The 20738-nt window shown below is 37.6% G+C and overlaps 1 protein-coding gene across 11 annotated transcripts in view; it reads left to right on the plus strand.

Moving 5' to 3' along the window:
- The window catches only part of EYA4 (EYA transcriptional coactivator and phosphatase 4), a gene marked incomplete at both ends in the record, with an annotated part of 134813 nt that overhangs the window by 90552 nt on the left and 23523 nt on the right, over window positions 1-20738 (plus strand). For 4 of the 11 annotated variants that reach the window (XM_080341019.1, XM_080341021.1, XM_080341020.1 and 1 more), the window contains 8 exons: window positions 1928-2020; window positions 7719-7785; window positions 9654-9796; window positions 9939-10082; window positions 11038-11117; window positions 11491-11674; window positions 18592-18728; window positions 20145-20228. In XM_080341019.1, the coding sequence (XP_080197145.1) occupies window positions 1928-2020; window positions 7719-7785; window positions 9654-9796; window positions 9939-10082; window positions 11038-11117; window positions 11491-11674; window positions 18592-18728; window positions 20145-20228 (932 nt within the window). Of the gene's footprint in view, window positions 1-1891; window positions 2021-7718; window positions 7786-9653; window positions 9797-9938; window positions 10083-11037; window positions 11118-11490; window positions 11675-18591; window positions 18729-20144; window positions 20229-20738 lie in introns of all 11 variants that reach the window. The other 7 variants (XM_080341023.1, XM_080341022.1, XM_080341025.1 and 4 more) reach the window with 4 other exon arrangements.

Here is a 20738-nt window from a genome sequence, read left to right on the forward strand (position 1 = left end):
TGAAAAGAAGTCTACAGTTAAAAGGCAGACATCCAAATATTTTTAAGTCTCGCACAGTAGATGGAAAGATACAGCATAGCTGTAACTTGTGTAAGAAAGTGCTGCTTGGTTTGATTAGCATTCCGGCATCAGTGACACTACAGGGAACTCACCTGTCACAGAGACAAATACAACCTGATTTCTCAAGTGTTCACTGCATAGGTCACTTGTGCAATTGTAGACATCTGCAGCATCCCCAGTCAGTCAAAGTAAGATTCCTTAAGCAGTGTGGCTGGAAATGAGGTGTGATATCGCAGAAGAGGTAGCTTATGCAGGGCCCATCACAGGCAGCTGTATTGGTAGCTGTGTAATTCCTGTTGAGCTCCTTATTGTGCTCATAGGCACACAGAGGAACAGCATAATGGTTCTGTAGGTGTTACTCTGCACATTTTTCCCACAAGAAAACCAAGTCCTTTATTTAGCTCATCCACTACCTTTTCCACTACAGACTATAAGAAGGATGGTGAACTTGAGGGCAGCTCAGGCTGTACTTGGACTGAATTGCTCTCTGGAAGTACTTCTCTTTCTTGATTGAACCTAAAGGAACATTAGTATGCACCTTTTGTATGCTTAAGTAAGGTGACTTGAATCTGAGCCATAGTTTGTAAATACATTGCCAGCTCAGAATGTGAAACTCTCCCCCTCCTCTTACTATTGCCAGTGAAGTCAAACATGGATGCAGTGATGTTGACAGATGAGAGCTTTGGTCGGCTTAGCTGGTGTCCTTCAGAGGCATCAGGTAACTAGCTGGCAGAAAATGCCTTTGCTTGGCGTATGTTAGACCTGCTGGGGGGCTTTGCCAGCTCAGCTGTCACAGCAAAGGCTCCTCTACAAATCCTGGACTGTGTCTTTGGAATTTCCATATCTGGCATAAGACCATGGTAGTGGTCCATGTGAGTCCTCATTGCCACTTCTCTCTGTGCCCCTAGGCAGCAACTGGTCCTGTGGTATCTGTAAGAAAGTTGTTGATATATATGTGATAGATACTCACACACACACCTAACTGGCCTTTGCAAAGCAATTGTGATAATATGTTGATGGTTTCCAATTTCCTCATTAAACATCTCATAAAAGCTGCAGTGTATTTTGTACCACTGTTTCTTACCATGTTGATTAGAAGGGTGATTCCCAAACTCCATTACAAAAGTCCATGCCAGATGGTCTGTTCAGGTAACATATTAAACTATAAAATCTAGATTGCCTCTGTGGTGCTTTCAGTTATAGCTTGGATGGTGAGAGTGCATGATGATCTGTAAGAAATAATTTGAGGTCAGAGTGGACCCAAGTGTTTGGTAGACTCTGAGTTAGAAGCTGACTTTTTGTGGCTGTTGTTTGTGTCCTACTCTAGTTCTTCTGCTTTTTTTTTCTTCCAAACTTCTCTCTTCATTTATGGAAAATTGCTTGCTGGTGACCTAGCTCAAACCCCCTTTCCCCCCCAGACTCTGTAAAAAGAGGAAAAGACAGAATGCTGGCACTGTGAAAGTAATTTGTTTCTATATGAGCATGAAACCATATTATTGTTATTGTTTCACTTGTCAGGTAAAACTACTTTTGTTATGTGCTACATCCCTTCACAGCTAATGTTTCCTTCCTCTCTGCTACTCCTAGGGAATTGTTAGAATCAATTAGATTTAGGTTGAAATCTCCCCAGAAGATATTCCGGTTGCTAAAACCAGCAGATAGATGAATGCACAGATAAAAAGCTATGTAGATGCATGGCCATTCCAGGCTGAGCAAGTGTAGATTGTCTCAGTCCTGTGGTAGAGTGAAGGTCGAAGCTGTTGCAGCGCATGCTTGTTCTAGCTGGACTACGGCTCATGAGACTGGCATGAAGACTCCAGTATAAATTTAGAAGTAAAATCTCATGTCTACTTATTCTTCTATGTAGTGTCTCTTCTTGCAGTCAAAACAGAACCCATGAACAGCAGTGAAACAACAACAACAACTGGAGATGGATCGCTTGACACTTTTACTGGGTCAGGTAAAGCCATAATAAGATCACGTATTGCTAGATGCATATTTATAGAACATTTAATAACCTTCGCTAATGAACATCTCACTGCATGGAAGCAATCTTTATAAAACTACAATAAAGTAACATTTTAATACCTAATAATAATAATAATAATTAATAACTTTTTCATTTTTGTAAATTAAAATCTGTAATTTTTATGAGCTATGATGTTAAAGAAGCTTTCATGGTACCTAAGACAATTGCTCTATGCAAAAATCTTATAGTAATAATATTATTGTACTGTAGATTTTTTCTCAGTCTTGTATGCTCTTAGGAAGAAAAAATTTGATTGTAACAGCCATTCTAATCCATAAAATTTAAAATCTTAAAATTTATATTTCAGTGCTAATCTTTTGATTTCTATGAGCAGTGTGTTAGTTTAAACACTGTCCAGATTTCTACAAGCTACTTTTTTCCATGAAAATGAAGTCTATATTTTACTTTAAATAAACATGAGTTTCAGTTACTTCTCAAAAAAATCAAACAAACAGCAATTTTAAATTAGATTCCTATAAATTATTAAAAGGTGATGAACTCTGGAAAAGTACAGATAATTTGCCTTCTAATCACTAAGCTGAATCCTGCTAATAATAATATTAACAAGGAGAGGGAAAAGAATAAATTTTGCATCTGAAAATACCAGTTTACTGATGGCCTGAGTGAAATGTCACTGAAGCCAGGAATCGCCAGTCCACACTAAAACTACTGTGAATTTGGTAGACTTAGGTAGTCAAGCCCTATTTGAAATGTTTTGGAAATCACAATGTTTCTGTGTAATGAAAATATTTTTTAAAATTCATTTTTATGTGTCTGGAATTGTTTTTTAGGTGTCAGTAAATGCAGATATGCTCTGAAGCAGCTTATTCAGAAAAGTATTTATAACAAACTTAGTGCCTGAAGAAAAGGTCTTTTGTGAGATGTAAAGCAGGTCAATACTGATTAGAAAAAAAAAAATGAAACCATTGTCCTTGTGACGATTATACTGAAAGGAACCTCATTAACTTAAAGTTTAACAAGTTCCATTAAAAAAATTAATAGTCCTGGCTAAAAATGAGCTTTTATTTTTCACCCTGTTGTCAGTCTATCCTAAAATTATATAAGTAATGATTACAGATTGTAAAATATACAACCATGGATGTGATTTTGTCATTGTTAGTGAAATTTTATCAGGTTCCAACATATATTTAAGACATCTGAGTTGGATTCTATGTGTAAAACATGGCTAAGGCAACATTTTCCTGAAGGGGTGCCAAAAATTGCAGCCTCCAGTTCAGGTTTTGAGAGCTAAGTAACAGCTTGATATCCCCAGGTGCCACTCACCTGTTAGCTTCCACTGACTCCAAAAGGAGTGTTGAGATCTGTACACTTTGGAGGTTTGGAAACAATTGGAATCTGAGCCTTACACAATAATTTCTGTCTGTTATCCACCTGCATACTCCAAAGAAATATGAGCCTGATTCTCAGCTTAGGCCACAAACTCAAGTATTAAATGATTATGGTCATTCATGGGGGGAAATCAATAGTCTGCCTGTCTGTGTATCCTTCTTCATCAGAGCAAGACGCAGAGCTGTGTTGATAATGCACTGAGCCTTTCATAAAGTGTAATTCCATTGCTTTCACATTTGCCTTGTACTGGTACTTGCAAATTGGGCAATTTATTTGGCTCAGTTGTGTGGAAAAAGTGCTAAAGAAAAATAAAATCTCACAAAAATGCATTTCTCTGACTTTTTAATCTAACTGGTTATTTGGGAAGTTTAGTGGGTTGCTAAAGGCAATAACTACTGACTAGCAGAAAGATGTCATTTCAGACAACCAGCTGCAATTGAAAATAATGCCTAACAAAGCCCAACAGTGAACTGTTTGTTTTTTTCCTGATGGCCAGTTACATATGTATGTTATTCCCAATGGTGACAAGGTGATAATGTTAGTGCTTTCCTGCAGTTTTCAGAGCACCTCTGAGCTCATTTCATGAGGATACCTAGACATTAAATATTTTATGAAATGAGATGTGGGTGAAAAGAGAGATCCTTGTGCTGAGACCTATTTGAGAGTCTGCCATGCAGAAATCCTCCCCTTCAAATATTCTACCCATTAAAATTGATTTCCATGCTCCAAGGGCAATGAAAACCCGTGACATGTCCTGGAGCTGAGCAGAAGGCTGAATGAGCCCTGCGGGGTGTAAAGTAGCCAGCTCTGTCCCTAATGACCAGCTGTAACACAAAAAATGATGGTCAAACAGACTGTGTGAGGTACAGGGCAGGAGAGGCAGATTAGGCTTCACAGGTAACTATGATTAACCCCTATCTTTGATTGAAAAGTTGAAAAATAAATCACATAGACCTCTTGAATTGAGAGTCACCATAGTGGCCTTAGCCAGGCTATTGGGCCAGGTCCTGCTCAGGGCTGCAGCTCATGTGGTGCAGGGCTCCTGTTCCTCTGTCCTGCAGAGCTGCCCCTGGGAACAACTGTGCCTCTTAGCAAGGGTTGGCGAGGTGGGGAGTCACTTTATGCACCCCTCCCCCTTTTTCCCTAAAGAATGACAGTTAGTATCAGTATACTCAACTTGAAGCCTTGTGGTCCTGCAGCAGACTGCTGTTGGGGTGGACATTCCCAGGATGTGGAAAGTTAAGCAACCTTGAACTGAGCATTTTCACACTCTGTGAATTTGCTGCAGTGGCTGTGCTGTGAGTGCATGCATTTGTATGTTTATATTGCTTACAGTGCTGGATTAATTTGAGAACCGTTTATCATTTTAATGGAGTGGAGAGAGAAACATTTGAAGTTCTCATCATCCTTTTTAGTTAGTATTTATTACACACAAAAAGGATATAAAAACAATTTCTGAAGGGTATAAGGGTGAAGTTAGGGAATGCCACCTCTATATAACCTACATTTGGTCCCCTTGTGTGCAGACTTTGTGATTTGTCATTTAAATGAAACCTTTTTAACCTAACCTCTTTGCATAGTATTTTCCAGATGCATAATGAAAAAATAAAAAATCCTAGCCTGTGTTAATCTAGTGAACACAACACATACTATCTGAACAGTTTATGATCATTCAAATTCTCCACAGCCACCGTGGCCAGCTGAGCTAACAGGTTAACTGGTAAGAGCTGGCTGTCAGCTTCTTGTCCCCTCTGTGAATCAGCATTAGTGGGGACTGGAGTATGCCCTCAATGCCGCAGTGAGACCTGAGAAATCAAGGGTCTTATACCTGCCCTGAAGAGCATTCCTCTGGTAAATTCAAGTAATGAAGTCTTAGAAATATTTGAGTTTTTCAGGGAACAGTTTGCATTTGGTTTTAATATAAGCAACATAAAACAGTTTTTAGACCCACTTATATAAAATTGCACAGTTAGTATATAAACACCAGGACAACCTGTCTGCACCATCTCCTCCATTACCAGCAGTCCTCAGAAGTAGGGTTAGGAGGCTACCCAGCAGTGAAAGTTGTTTAAATTTGATAAACCTTAGAATATGATGTATGACATACAGGTGTAGTCCACAGTCTCAGTCATAATGCTCTCTTATAGTAGGTCTTACACTCTGTGTTTCTCAAACACCTCACAGTCTAAAATGTAGTGCACAAATCAGTGGAACAAGCTATCAGAGAAAGAGTGAAAGAAACAGACTTTTTAGTTGGAAAGGTGCACAGTTTACTCTGGGGGCGTTTGCCTCTTTTTTTCTCTCTTCCCTGCAACCAGTAGTATCATCAGGGAAACTGGGAAGAAAAAAAAATATTTTCTTGTCTGAATTTATAAAATAAGGTACATGCAGAAACAAGAAAAAAAGCAGGCAGGACAGTTTTTGCTGAAAAAATATTAGGTTTTGATAGCTCAAATGATTTAAATGAAATCAGTCATTTTTTGTAGTTTACATCAGATGTAGTGGAATTGCAATGTGCTTTAACTAAACTGATTAATCAATTGAGCTGTCATTCAGCAAATGATCAGACAAAAAGTGGAGCGGTATGGGCAAAAAAGATCCGATAAGCCAATAATGGATCACAAAAAATCCTTGAGGATCACCAAGGGCACTCTTAGCTATTGTTTGTCTTTAGAAAGGTCATAGGGATACTACAGGGAAGACTAATTACTCTTCAAGCCTTAAATAACTGAGAGCATCCTTTAGAGTTCTCTGGGACTGATTATGTTGATATATACAGCTCTAGGTTCGTCTAACTCTGGGAATAGCTGTATGCATACCTAGTCAATCACTCTGCGGATTGAGCCTAAACTATGGAAAGGCATTCTCAGAAAAGAAAAAAAAGAAAGAAGAATAATATCCACACAAAATTAAATTCAGCAGACTTCCATCACAGGCAAATTCTCAATATCTTTTCAATCAGCAACTCTTTTATGAAATCTGGTGGGATATGATCCAAAAATTATCATCCAATTCTTCTTTATTGTCAAGCCATACTCAACTGCATATTTTGAAAAGAAGCTGATTGGTTTTCTTCTCCTGTATTTTCCTTTTAAGTTTTGCATGTTTTAAATGCATTTAAAGTAGCTTTAAAAATATGGAGTTCAGCATATGTTCAAAGCAATAGATCTCAAAGACGTTAATTAGGCCTGGATGTAGAAATGCATCATGTTTCATAAAATAGTTGGGAACCTAAACCTATTTGTCACTTATATAATTCTGAAAGTTCATTTCTGCTACCATTATGAACAACTCAGGAAGAGGGCACACTTTGAAGTACAACTATGATTGATTAGACTAAAGAAATTCCAGTGCTTCGTTGTGTACTACTTTAATCTTTTGAAAAGTGAATGAACAGCAGATGGCCTAATAAAGACACTCTGTATATTTGCCCAGTATGGATTTGCTCTGAAGGGATTGGTTCAACACTTCAGAGTACATATATTTGGAATACATCTGTCTTAGTCAAGACAGATGGCTAAAGGAAAGAGAAACTTCCCAACACTTGGAATTAATCCAGTGGGAGCACTGCTTCTGAATGAAATTTTAATGGGATATGGCTATTGTTCTGTTAGCTTTCTTGGAAGAATGCAGCTGAGAATAGTATAGATGTACACAATTTTGATGGCTACTGGAGAAGACGGTTTATGTCTACTTTTGAAATAAAAATAGTGGGTTTAGTGGCTATGTTCTAATTGGCCTGTTGATAAAGGAATGGTATTCATTTTCTAGTAGTCAATCCAGTATCTTCCATCACCTAAACAGACTAAAATTAACCACACCCATAAACAACGTATTATTCCTGCCCACTAGTAATAATAAACTTATTAATGTGAGACTTAGAAGTATGCGTATTTCATTTCAAACCCATGCAATACCATATGTTAAATCACAAGATTCTTTTTAACTACAAATTTTAAAACAACTTGCAAATTTGAAAGATCTATGGTGTGTGCATCACGGATAACGTATGAAATACATGCTTCTGCAATATAATGGGAAACATGTCAGTCAAGCTGAAAAACATGACACACCCATGCCAACTAAAGAGTTCTATCCAACTATGAATGGTTTGTGAGTTAATTTTTGTACTAAGATGTTGCCGTTCAAGTGACATCTACTTTGTTGAAAAGGTGTCTATTTTAATAAGGTTCTCTGCTAACGTTTCTGCATGAGCATTCAGACTGGCTATATTGGTCTCATTATGTTTCTAACTGTACTCTTATTTTCTCTTTTGCAGTGATAACAAGTAGCGGCTACAGCCCAAGATCAGCACACCAGTACTCTCCGCAGATATATCCCTCCAAGTTAGTGTCGGCACCTCTTCTGGTCTTTTATAGGGAATTGGCCTTGGATGCAGGCAGTTCTGTTGTTTGTTGCAAACAAGTGTTCATCAGCAGAAGAAACAGAGAGAAAGGAAAATACTTAAGCCTCAGTACTGACTCAATTATATAGCACTTTCTCCAACTTTCTTTCCTCACGTGACTGCAGAGTAAGATCCTGCTCTGTGTAGTACGGGATTGCTGCACAAGAAATACCCTGAGTATCTGAAAATAATCAGACTATTAAATTCTCAGACATCAGCATCATAACAGTGCTGGCAATGTATACAGACATATTCTGAAGAAGATAGTTTATATTTAGAAATCACAATTGCAGAATTGCATACTGAGGGGTAACAGACCCTTCCAGCACCGGCATTGCCAAACGTTTCCAAACATTCCACAGTCATGAACCACCCTTTCCTCCTCCTTCTCCAATATCATAAGATTTTTAAATCAAATAAATTGGATTATCTTTTAATCTCATTTTTATTTTTTTTAAGCCAATGAACATTGTTAGGAATAGGAAATTTATTTCACTTTTTTTTGAGAAAAACAGACTCTTAGACAATCACACGAATTCAGGAACGGAAACTTTAGGAATAAAGCACTGAAGATATTATATGAAACTGCTGCAATTGACAGGCTATTAGTTTGCTTGTCCTATGGTCTGTGTTGTGCATAAGGATGTTTAATTCCAGTATGCCATCTATTTTTTTCCATTTCTTTGATATAGCTACCTATGTGACTTCGATAAAGAGAAAATGTTGAAACTGTAACTATTTAGGCTTTGCTTTCATATCATGGTAGCCAATATTTTTTGATACAGAAAGTAGGTGCCTGAACTAAGAACAGCCTTCATTCCACTTAGAACAGGTTTTGGCAAACTGTAGCAAGTACTTTTGGCCAAATAGATTATAAGGTTTAATAGAATGTTTAATGTACTTTTATAATTCATTGGCATCTAAATTAATGAGTAATCTTATTCTGATAGTAACTGCTGCCAACTGTACTGAACTAATTAGAAATAAAAAAAATAGAATCTGAAATTTAGTCATGGCTTTTAATGGTCAGGTTTCAGTAAGCATAATTCTGCAGAGTGTGTTTATTCAACTCTTGGTCCATAAAGTCTTATTTGACTTACAAAACAATCCAAGACAAATGTTTCTCTGTATGTTTTTGCAGCTCTGGAGGGCAAAAATTTTAAACTTGATTTTATTCAATCTGTCTATAAAACCCCAGTATTTATAAATAAAAGGCCATTTTTATTTCCATTTTATTTTCCTAGCCCATATTTTCGTAATGTTTAAAGCCCATCTGGTTTCCAAACTATTGCCATCAGTATTTTTCATGCTACTCTCAATGGGCACAATCCATTCCTGTTGAAGCCAGAGGCTAGACGTCTGTTGAAGCAGAACCGTACACAGAGGACATAATGTAGTAGCTTTGATGTTCACCTCTGTATTTCCTTTATTCTTCTAGTCCAAGTTTCCCTCCACTGGATTAAAAAAACATGAGGGTTTTTCTGACTTAAGCAGGCTGATCTTGGCTCAAAGGGGTCAAATCTATAATAAAGCCATATAGCAGTGTCACAATCCACCTAGATCTGGATACTGTGGGTTCAGAGTTGTAGTGATGGGACAGTAGAAAATATTCACCCTGACCTGGGGAATGTGAGCCGGAGTGGTTTTCAGCTTATTTCGGTGGGGGATGAAATAAATCCCAGAAGAGGAACAGTTGGCAGAATAATGAACTGCCTTTGGACATCTTTAAACCTTTTTCTTTACTTTATTGCTTGAATCAACATACAAAGTATTTGTTGCCACAGTAATGCTATTTTTCCTGATATTTAGGCCCTATCCACACATTCTTTCTACACCAGCAGCTCAAACAATGTCTGCCTATGCCGGACAAACCCAGTATTCAGGAATGCAGCAACCAGCGGTCTATACAGCCTACTCACAGACAGGACAGCCCTACAGCTTACCCACTTACGGTATTTCACCTCTTATTACTTTACTTATGTAGAAGTAAGAGCAATACTGACATGAATGTTTTTTGATTTTTTTTTTAATTTGTTTTTCCCAACTGTAAGAAAATATTTTGAAGAATCAGTTGAAAATTAATTTCTTATACAGATTTGGGTGTAATGTTGCCAGGCATCAAGACGGAAAGTGGGCTCTCGCAGACCCAGTCACCACTGCAGAGCGGCTGCCTCAGTTACAGCCCAGGGTTTTCCACCCCACAGCCAGGCCAAACACCGTACTCTTACCAGATGCCAGGTGAGTAACCGTGTCCCTCAGGGCTCATCCCATCCCTCTGCTGCTGATGGCCTCCTCTTCCCTCGTATTTATGACATATTTTCCATTAATTTTTCTGAACCCTGGCAAGTATGCCTGTCGTTGGCACCTACTTTTACCTCTAAAATTTAAAGTTAAGTATTTTTTTCCAGTACTGATATGCATCTATGTATTCATTTTGGACATCTGTTAACTAAGTTGTGCAATGCAGTCCCTATTTGCACCTTCTTTTTTTAATGGGTGAAATCACATGGCAGGACTAGAAACATATGTTGTATTTATTAGCATACACAGGTTACTTTTCCTTGTTTCATGTTTCTCAGTATGACATAATTTCATACTTGTTTCTCTTTAGATTAACATAATTTGTTAGGATGTCTCCTTAATTCATATTCATTCTTTCATTTGTTATTCAATTATTAATTTATGTATTACCCTTTAATCATTGAGAACCTGTTTTATTTGGGTAATTTTTAAGTTTATGCAATGGTTAATATTTTAAATATTACAAATTACAATATGAATTATCTTATGGTGAAAACGAGGACATGCCTCATTACAGATTGATTAAAAACAACCAGATCGTTAAGAAATTATTTGAAAAATTTTTTGTTCCATGTGTGAACATTTGGTAAAATGTTAGAACTTAAAAATTAAGACAAAAGAGAAAAACAATATTTGAGGAGAAGTGCTTTCTTGATCGGTGTAATGCAAATATCTTCTTTGCATTGTGTGAAGAAGAATGTATGCCTGTATGTATGGAAGTAGCATTTCATTTCTTTTAATGTTTCATTACAATATTTTATTGTTTTAAGAGAAAATAAAAGGTTTTTTTTCTTCTGATTCATCTGTAACTTAACATGGAGTATTGTATTTAGAACTTCATTTTCATTCACATGCAAGTTCTCGCAGTTAATTGATTTTTTTTAAATTGTAGGTTCTAGTTTTACACCATCATCCACTATTTATGCAAACAATTCTGTTTCAAATTCTACAAACTTCAGTAGTTCACAACAGGTATGAATATTAACATTTTTGTTTGTCGGTTACAAAAGGAATTATTTAACTCCAATGATAGCGTGCTATTTTAATTTAGATCTGTTATGCTGAATTAGACTCTCTGTGGTTCAACGCTGTTTTCTGAGTCAAGTGATCAAAATCCTAATGGAAGCCTAGCTGCATCTTTTGGCACTTAAATACTACTTTACTTACTATTTCAGTAAATAACCTTAAATTTTAAAAATGTTAAATATCCTTAAATTTAAAAAAATCTAAACTAAACCCCCAAAACTCATGCAAAAGCCATATAATTGCACACTTAGAAATACCTAATGGAAAAATCACTTGTTACGCTACTTAATTAAGTACTCTGCTGCATTTGCTGTTTTAGGATTATCCATCATACACAGCTTTTGGCCAAAATCAATATGCACAGTATTACTCAGCATCAACATATGGTGCATATATGACCTCAAACAACACAGCTGATGGCACTTCATCATCATCATCAACCTACCAGTTACAGGACTCGCTCCCTGGCCTGACTAGTCAACCAGGTACAGATCTACATTCAGGTGAAAAAAAATTTTGTATTTTATTCTGTACTTGTATAAAGACAAGATTTCTATATCCATCTTGTTTGAATATTGACATTTTAACCTCATGCCTTTCAGAAAACTTCATCATGCAAACCAGCCAAAGTAAGCACACTTTTTTTGTTGTTGTTTAGTTAGGAAACCTGTCTAGTTTGTTTGTTAGTTAAATAACCTCTGTGCAGACTGAAATAGTTGTCTATGGAAGGAGAAGGCCTGAAAAATGTTAGAACAGTCTGGTAGGGATCTGTTAGTACCAAAAACAACTACATGGTAACAAACTTTTGGTAAATTTTGAAATAAAAATTTAGTGAGGTCTCCCATTACTGATGGTGGAACATTCCTGTATCCACCTACATGTTATGCTTTAAAGAATTTAAAACAAGATACTGTTGTTCATTTCTTCATGCCCCAGTCATTCTAGCAAGAGTACATGGGCTTTATTCAAATGTATACAAGCAGTGTATCCTAATTGACAAATTTAGGTAACTAAGAATAGAACAACTGGCTATTAGCCCAAGTCTCTTTAAAAAAATAGCATTGCAGTAGTCGAAGCTGCAAAAAGAATGTTCTCGGGAGCCATCAGGGACTCCCTTTGCCTGCCCAGCTCTGCCCCCTTGTGCACATCCACTACAGAACAGCTATTTTGCTACGCAGTCGTGTTCCCAGGGCACCGCTGCTGGGTCACGCCAGCTCCTCGTTTTTTATCATTATCGTTATAACACAGTTCATGGTCATTCACCTGCTCCATTCTGTGTGTTCTGCAAACACAGATGTTAATATGGATGTTTTTCTTGCTAGATTTCTAAGTTCCTGAACACCTCACTGATGTATTTCCCCTCATTTAATATAAATGGGACTAAATTACAGTTATGTATTTGACATTATGCATTTTATAGTGCAGAGCTATGAAGACCTTGGTGGGCTACTTTAGGAATTCACAGCCACAGTCAGATGAGTGTGGTATCCTTACTGGGTGAACAGAGCCCGCTTTTTCATACTCACTTTCCTGTATTGTTTCTATTATATAGGATGTTCTTAAAGATCTCACTCAGTATTATGTTGTATATCTGTAACTTAAGTAGCCTAATAAAGCTGTACATAGCATCTGTGGGAGATGGCTTGGTGCTGTTAGAACCATCTCTTCCAGGGACATGGCTTCACTCACTCAGCGTTGGTAGCGTTTGCCTTACCCAGAATGCAAACTTAGAAAGAAAAAGCTAAAAGGTAACTTGAAATCAAGGGAAATTTCAACAGTTGCAAGACATCCATAACAGATACAAATCATATGTAAAATATTTTTGAAAGAGTGTGAAGAGTACTCGCAAGTGGTTTTGATAATTGTGTATATCCTGTGTACTTTTCTTTGTTCCTTTGTTATCCTCCACATTCTTATTTGAGAAAATCAGACAGTGTTTCCCATATTATCTCTCCCTTGTGTGTCTGTGTTTCCTAGAAATGCTGTATAAATTTATCATGTATTACAAACTCTTAGTATTGAATAGCATTGGCTAAGAAAAGGAATTTTACATAGCTTGACCAGGTTGAAAAAATATCAAAGGCTTCACGTCTGTGAAACATTAAGGATTTTTCTTGTTTGTGTATTGTTTAAGCATATGAACTTGCTTTCCTGTTAAACAGGTTGTGCATCTGAACCTACGAATCTGCCCACATGCTCCTTATTTCTGTGAAGTGTTGCACTGATCATGCGACCCTCTGCTGAGAGAGCAACACCCACTTTGAGAATACATTACGTGCCTGTGCCCTTCTGTGTCACTGTAAAAATAAATTCCCATTAGTGAGACACAGTGTCTTGGAGATAATTTCAGATACAGCAGATTACACTGCAGAGCTTCATCACTCACTGTGTTCTCTTGCTGTCTAACAGAACTTTATTGCTCAGCCCTTAAGACTTAATTCAACTAAAACCTAAGTTTAAACATAGCAAGGCACTTCACTCTTCTGCACCTCTGGTAGTTATTGATTCAAATAACTAGTCACAGCCTCCAGTACTCTCCATACATAAAGGATTTCTTGTTTTCATAGTAAAGTACCATAATTTCAAGAGTTAATATCAGTTATGAATTTATTTATTGACCGAGTAAAGAAAATGAGATGAAAATTGGAATAGACTTTACTCTTTCTGCTACTCATAACAAGGGACATCACGTTACAAGCCAGGAAAAAAGGATTTGTAATGTTGAAGCCCAACTGCTCTTTCTGGTAAGAATATATAACAAAAATCAATTCATAAGGAGAGTATGAAGGGGCTCAGTAGTTCATCTGTCCCACATCTGTGTAAGGTTTCTTACCATTCCCATGGATTTACTCTTCTGTGTTTTTATTGTGCGTGCCCTACATTAAGATTTTTTTAAGTGCTCTCATTACCACAGAGTATCTGTGAGACAAATAAGTATCTCTAAGGGCACTTTATCTCAAATTGGCATAAGCCAGATCAATCCTGAGATGAGGTCTCAGGAGATGGGTACATTTGATGAGTTCATGAGTGCATTCGATCTAGGGCAGATAAAATTCTAGCAAACAAGATAGGCCTGGGTAAAGGCTTCATATTTAAGCACCTTGCTTTCTTATGTCCTTAGCTGGGCAAGGTGAATCACTGGTAGAATATTAGCTCAAATTCAGTTACTAGGGTGCAGCAGAGACCTATCTCTTAATTTGGTACCCACAATGAAGTCACTCTTTCTACCTTCTTCAGGAGATGACATTAGGTCTATATGCAGACAGGGTCCACACCACTTTTCTCCTACTTAAGTGGCCCAGTTGTGTTTTAACAGGGAGGAGGGGGTGTTCACATCAAACTACTAGTGGAAAACAATGTCCTTGTTATGAAAGACCACCTCTATTAGTGACGGTGGTGCTTTAACTCCCTGTCCTCTAACTGGAGCTGCTGCAAGGTCTCTGTGGCATAGGAAGCTTCACGCTGGACAGAAACCAGCATATGAGTATGTGTATGAACATCTGTGATAAAGATATCATTCCTTGTTCTGGTGTTAACATTTTCCTCTTGCTTTATTGGATCTCTGGTGCTGTTCATAGTTCCAGTGGGAGGATGCTATGAAATATATTTATTAGACATGTGTTGAATATTGGAAAAGCTAAAAAATTTCAAACATTGCCATAAAAATGTCTGTCTAATATGACTTGCAGTAGTAATTCTTCACAAGGGCAACATTTTCAGTACTCATTTCTCTCATTCTTTTACATTACATGGCTGAATTTTTAATAAGTATTCTTTTTATCAGCGTTAACCTCATTTCTAAAGCAAATGGAGGATAAGAAGATGCAGTTGCTCCTTTAGCCTGCTGTTGGTAAAAAACAAATCAAGCAATTAAGCCTACAGTTGTTCAATAAAGCGTGTACTACTGACTTCTGCAGTTCTAAAATAGATGCATACCTTACGTTCAAGTAAGAGACAGCTGCTCATTCTGATTTAGAGATTAGTGTAATGAAATAAAGTTGGCTTTAAATATCTAGAATTTACAAGGTACAGTGATTAGTTACAGTACTGATTAATGGATAATTATGCAATCATGTACAGCGTTGACCCAAGCAGAAGCCTGGGGCAAATGTTAATGGCTAACGCTAAATTAAAATTGAAGTTATTTACTTCAGTTGTTGGATACTTTCAGAGAAGATTTAGAACACGGCTTTTTTATATATTTTAATTTTGGTAGTTTAGAGTAAACACAGTCATGGAAAACAGATGTTTTAATACATTAATGTAGAAATGGGTCTTGATTTTGTTATAAAATATTGAAATGTTATAAGTGTGAAGACTTTTGTGGTAAGGATGTAGACATTCATCTTCATTTATTTCATTTTTGCCTTTTTATTCCTCAGGTTTTGTTCTGGGATTTTTTTTTTCACTCTGTCAGAAAAATCTAGGGAATAATGTCTTCATAGAAAACTCTTGCACACTTAGAACTTCTTTTGGAGCCAGTGTAGGTTTTTTCTGCACAAAGATCCTGGTTATGAAGCATCTATTTGTCCATTTGTACATTTACGATAGTATATTTTGCTGCTCTTCTTATGGCAAAAGAACTAAGATAATGTGACCTTATTGATCGCTCCACTACCTACAATGTCCTTACTGACATCAACACTGTGCTGGGAATAGAAATGATTAGTCAACAAGAACTCTCTCTCCATTCTGTAGGGACAAAGTGAAAACACCATGGGAACATTATTCATTAGATATTATTATTGCTGCTCAATTTTCTTGTACTTTCTTGGCAAATAAGGGGTTTAGCTGAAAGAGGAAGTACTATACAATGTGTATGATATGCATACATCCAAGTTAGGACAGATCTACCTGAAATGATATAAGGAATGAATTCTAGAATTCTCAAATTGCAGTTCTGAAAATCTCTTCTTAGCTGCTGCCTGAAAGTTTGGCTCTGTTCTGCACAAGCACAAGTTCTGCACATTGTTTTTTTGACACTGAACTAGTGATCACCTGGTTTGAGAAAAAAAGTAGTAGTAGCTTCTTCCAGGTAATAGCATAAAAATTTCAGTACTTTCCCAGGAAATGACAGGGACAGATTTGGTTTTCTCCCATTTCACGGAGGATTCATCACATTCCACTTGGGGTACAGGGATGTGGTCATAAAATTATGTTATAATGCTTCATATATATCAGTCATTCAGTCAAGTAAACCATTGTGCCCTGGAGAAGGCAGTGGAACCTGGATGTGTCCTTCTCCAGGTAAAAGTCCTAACCGATAGGCTTGGGAACTAACTTTTTGTTGCTCCGCCCTTTCTTTGAATGTTGAATTCTTTCCTCACACTGTCTAGAGCTCCCATTCAGGAATGTGACATTATGGGCTTAAATCTTACTCTTCCAAGAAATACAACAGTATTTTTCCAGTCAAGTTATATAAATATATGTTCCCAGTGTATTTATTTTAATAATCTTCTGTATGTGGTTCAATGTAAGGGATAAATAAATTATGGAAGAGATTAAGAATTTAACTATTGTGTTACATTACACACAGTCTCTTAATTGAGACTGCAGTCTATTTTTTTCTTCTTAGAGCCTGCTAGACTACAATTATTTTCTTCTTTGTTGTGGAGGGAGAATTAGGTGAATCACTTAGGAAGGTCACAGAAACATTCAGTCATTCACATTGGAAGGGATCTCTGCAGGTCTGTTGGTCCAACCCCCTCATGGACAAGCCAACTTAGATCATGTTGCCCAGATCTTTGGCAATGAAGCTTTGAGTATCTCCAAGGATGGAGAATGCACAGCCTCTCTGGGCACCTGTCCCAGGGCCTGACCACTCTGACAGTGATGGATTTTTGTCTTGTATCTAACAGGAATATCCCTTGCTGTGATTTCTGTCTGTTGCTTCTTGTCCTTTCTCTGTATACCTCTGTGAAGAGTAACTTAGCCTTTCCTCCTATGTGGTTAGTGCCTTAACTGGGGGCCTCACCTGGACCAACTATAGTTTGTCAATATCTCTCTTGTATTTGGGGACCCAAAACTAGACACTTTTCCAGACATAGGTCTTGTGAGTTCAGAACAGAGCAGAAAAATCACTTTCCTTGATCTACTGGCCACTTTCTCTGTCGCATGGCGGAGTTTAGTGACCTTAGTGATGCTCCTTTGTGAAAATGAATAATGTTCAAGATTCTAGCTCAAAATCAGATGCATCATAGGTGGTTCCCAGGAACTGTTTGTGCCGAGTATTAATTTATTCTGCAGATGTGCCATCATGAGCACTTTTAACAAATATTACCAAAGTGGCCCAGAAATGCACAATTACATGTAGCACAAGGACTCCCTTGAATCAAAATACGTAGCAGATGTCAGATCTAAGCTGTACCCTTTCCCTCTTTAGTGGAGAAAAATCAAACCCTTAATGGGATATTAACAATGATTAAGAAGGTTTTATGTCATTGAGCACTCAGGAACCTAGCCAAGCAGCATTTATTGCTAGCAGTTTTTAAAAGGCACTGAAGGTACTGTGTTATGAATAAATGGATACTTTCCATTTACTGAGCTGTAGCATTAAAGTACTTTGTAAGGAGAAGTTCCATGTCATCCTTCCTGCAGTCTGTCTGTCTTATACAGCTACTGGTTTGTAATCACCTGTAAAGCCCTCTGTCACCAGCAGAGGCAAAGTAGATTAAATGGATAAGTCAGGAATAGGCCTGGGTGTTAGGAGCAAACAGTGCCACACCAGATCAAAGGTCTTTCTAACACATCTTCTCTCTGACAGCAAACAATAGCTGGTACTAAGAGGAAGATGATCAAAATATAAGAAGTACTTTTTTCTGGTAGTTACTGGAATATTGCATTTCATATTATGAATTTCCTCACCAATTTATGAGCAGAATTAAGGTGAAAAAAAAAAAAGTGAACTTTACTAAAGAGCAAGTGACATAGGAGGAGGTGATGAAGCAGGAAGCTGACTGACTCTGCTGGTGTGTGGACATGTGCCAAAGGGTGTTCTGGTAAAAGTAACACAAGACTTGGAAATAAGACTAGCTGAACTCCAAACATGAGAAATGAACTACTTTAACTAAAAGACTCTTCATGTTTTGAGAATTCATTAGTTTGACTTTTAAAATACATCTTCCTTGGATCTGTCAATGTTTTGCATGTTCTCATGTATTCGTATATGTATCTGCACAAGCATATGTGTCATTTTAATCATTGTCTTATTCTGCTAAGTTTTATAATGTTTCCTTGATAAAGTCAAACGTGTATGTGGCATCTGCACATTCCGTCTATATAAGACAAACCATGTTATCATGCCTTGTATACAAATTTTTTAGGTGCATCTTGTGGTTGAGATATGTTTAGCTTTGAGAAAAATAACATTTATTATTTAAAAATTCAGCACTAATTTTGCCATGAATGGTTGACTTTACAGGGGAGTTTGACACAGTGCAGAGCCCTTCCACGCCAATCAAAGATCTTGATGAAAGAACATGTAGGAGTTCTGGGTCAAAGTCTCGGGGTAGAGGGCGGAAGAATAATCCATCACCCCCTCCGGACAGTGACTTGGAGGTATGCCTGTGGTAATTGATGAATGGTAATGTGGAGGTTTCTTCTGATGAAAAGTAATTGTGGAAATAGCTTATAGCATATTAGAAAACATCATGGACTCAGTCTTACTAACTGAACATAGCAGATATAAGTTGCAATTTTAACATACATGTACAATGAAACATTACTGTTCTGTACAACAAAGTTAGGCAGAATAGGAAATCTCAAATATATCGCTCAGCTTAATTACAAGTATTTATGAATGCAGTGTAAATGTGCAGGATCATCTGGCCACAGCCTTTCAAACCCTTAGGTGCAGGTTTGTCCTTGTGCTTGTAAGTGATGTCAGGGGATTTCAATGAGGCAGCTTACATCAGTGAAGTTATGGCTGTACTTAAGTATGTGCAAGATCAGTGCCTTAGTGAAGAAATATATCCTCCTAATATATGGGGTGACGATTTAAAACACAGATGACCTCCTAGCAACCAAGTAATTATAGTCGTATTATTCCTGTGTTAGCAGTGTGCTGCCTTAGAGTGACAGGAGAAGGAGGAGGGGGAAGCAGAGCGCCAGTGCGTGTGTGAAACACCCCAACTCTGGCATCAGAGGAAGGTGCTGCCCGCCAGTACGGTGTGTCCCCTTGGGCCACCAGATCAGCACTGGCCAGCCCCACTTCTGGGCCTTCACTGGGCAGCTCCGGGTGCAGCAGGAGAGGAGACTGGTGCTGGGAGTCAGATGGCCACACACAGCCGCTCCTGAGCTGGCAGAGGGGGCTGCAGTGCTAGGCGCTGAATGTAAATGCTGTTGCTTTTATGCAGATACTTACAGATCTTTTGCTTTTCAAATGATTTAACTTTTCCAGTGAAAAGACTCTTAACATTTTACATTTCAGTTTCCCTGTTTCTTTCATAGTTTACCAGTGAAAATGAACCCCTTATCAATATAAAGAGTTTCATTCCTTTTTTGAGTTAGAATAATCCATTTTATCCTGCAATATTATTTAAGTTCTGTATGACATTTTATGTGGCATACAGCACTTTTACCCAAGACTTAATTTTAGCTATGAAGGAGAAATAAAAAGAATCTTGAATCAGTAAGACTCACAGATACAGTAAGTATCCAAGAGTACTGTTTATCCATAACGACTATGTTTGATCTGCATCAAGTTTCTGAAATCTGTGTTATGCAGCTTTTTTGAAAAGCTTTTTAGAGGACAAATAAGAAATGCTTGAAGAATTCAAAAGTTACTTACTTTCTGACTTTTTACCATGCATGATACACTATTCTTGCTGATTATCTGATAAAACCTGCTTGATTAAGCAATTAGTTAAACTTTAGGACTGAATTGACTTTTAGCCCCTCTGGGTGGGATGGGGATGGGACTTAGATGTTATTTGTTTATTAATACTGTCCCCACTTTTTTTTTTTTTTTTTCAGCGTGTATTTGTTTGGGATTTGGATGAAACAATCATAGTTTTTCATTCGCTGCTCACAGGATCATATGCACAGAAATATGGCAAGGTATGTGAGCCATGAATTCTGCATTGATTCACTGTATCAGAGATCTCTGGCCTGCACATGTATGTGTTTTTCATCTTCCACTTTCATGGCTTGAGTAAAGGTAGAGGGAAAGTGTACAGTAGGCTACATTTTCAGAGGGTTAAAGGAAAGAAGTCAAGGAGAGAAATGAGACACAGATCATAAGCACAATATATGAGGCAGTGCTGAGGCAGATGCTGCAAATAAAGTTTCTAGAGGAACAAGGATGAGGTTCCTGAGGTACATTGGAAGAAACGTTGCACGGAGATAACAGAGGGAATGGGCAAATGGAAATAGCTCACTGTTTGGATGCATAGAGGAAGAAATAAGAAATAAACTGGAGCAATGGGTGAATTTATTGGGAAATCGATGAATCGGGATGAGTAAGTAAGAGACATACCTGCTTCAACGCCAGCTGCAGATGTTATTCTTTGACTCTCCAGCTTTTCCGTGGAATCTTTGATTCCTGTGGCTGACTCTGGGGTGAGTAAT

The sequence above is a fragment of the Nesoenas mayeri genome (assembly GCF_963082525.1).
Source record: "Nesoenas mayeri genome assembly, chromosome: 3".
In the NCBI taxonomy this organism is placed as follows: Eukaryota; Metazoa; Chordata; class Aves; order Columbiformes; family Columbidae; genus Nesoenas; species Nesoenas mayeri.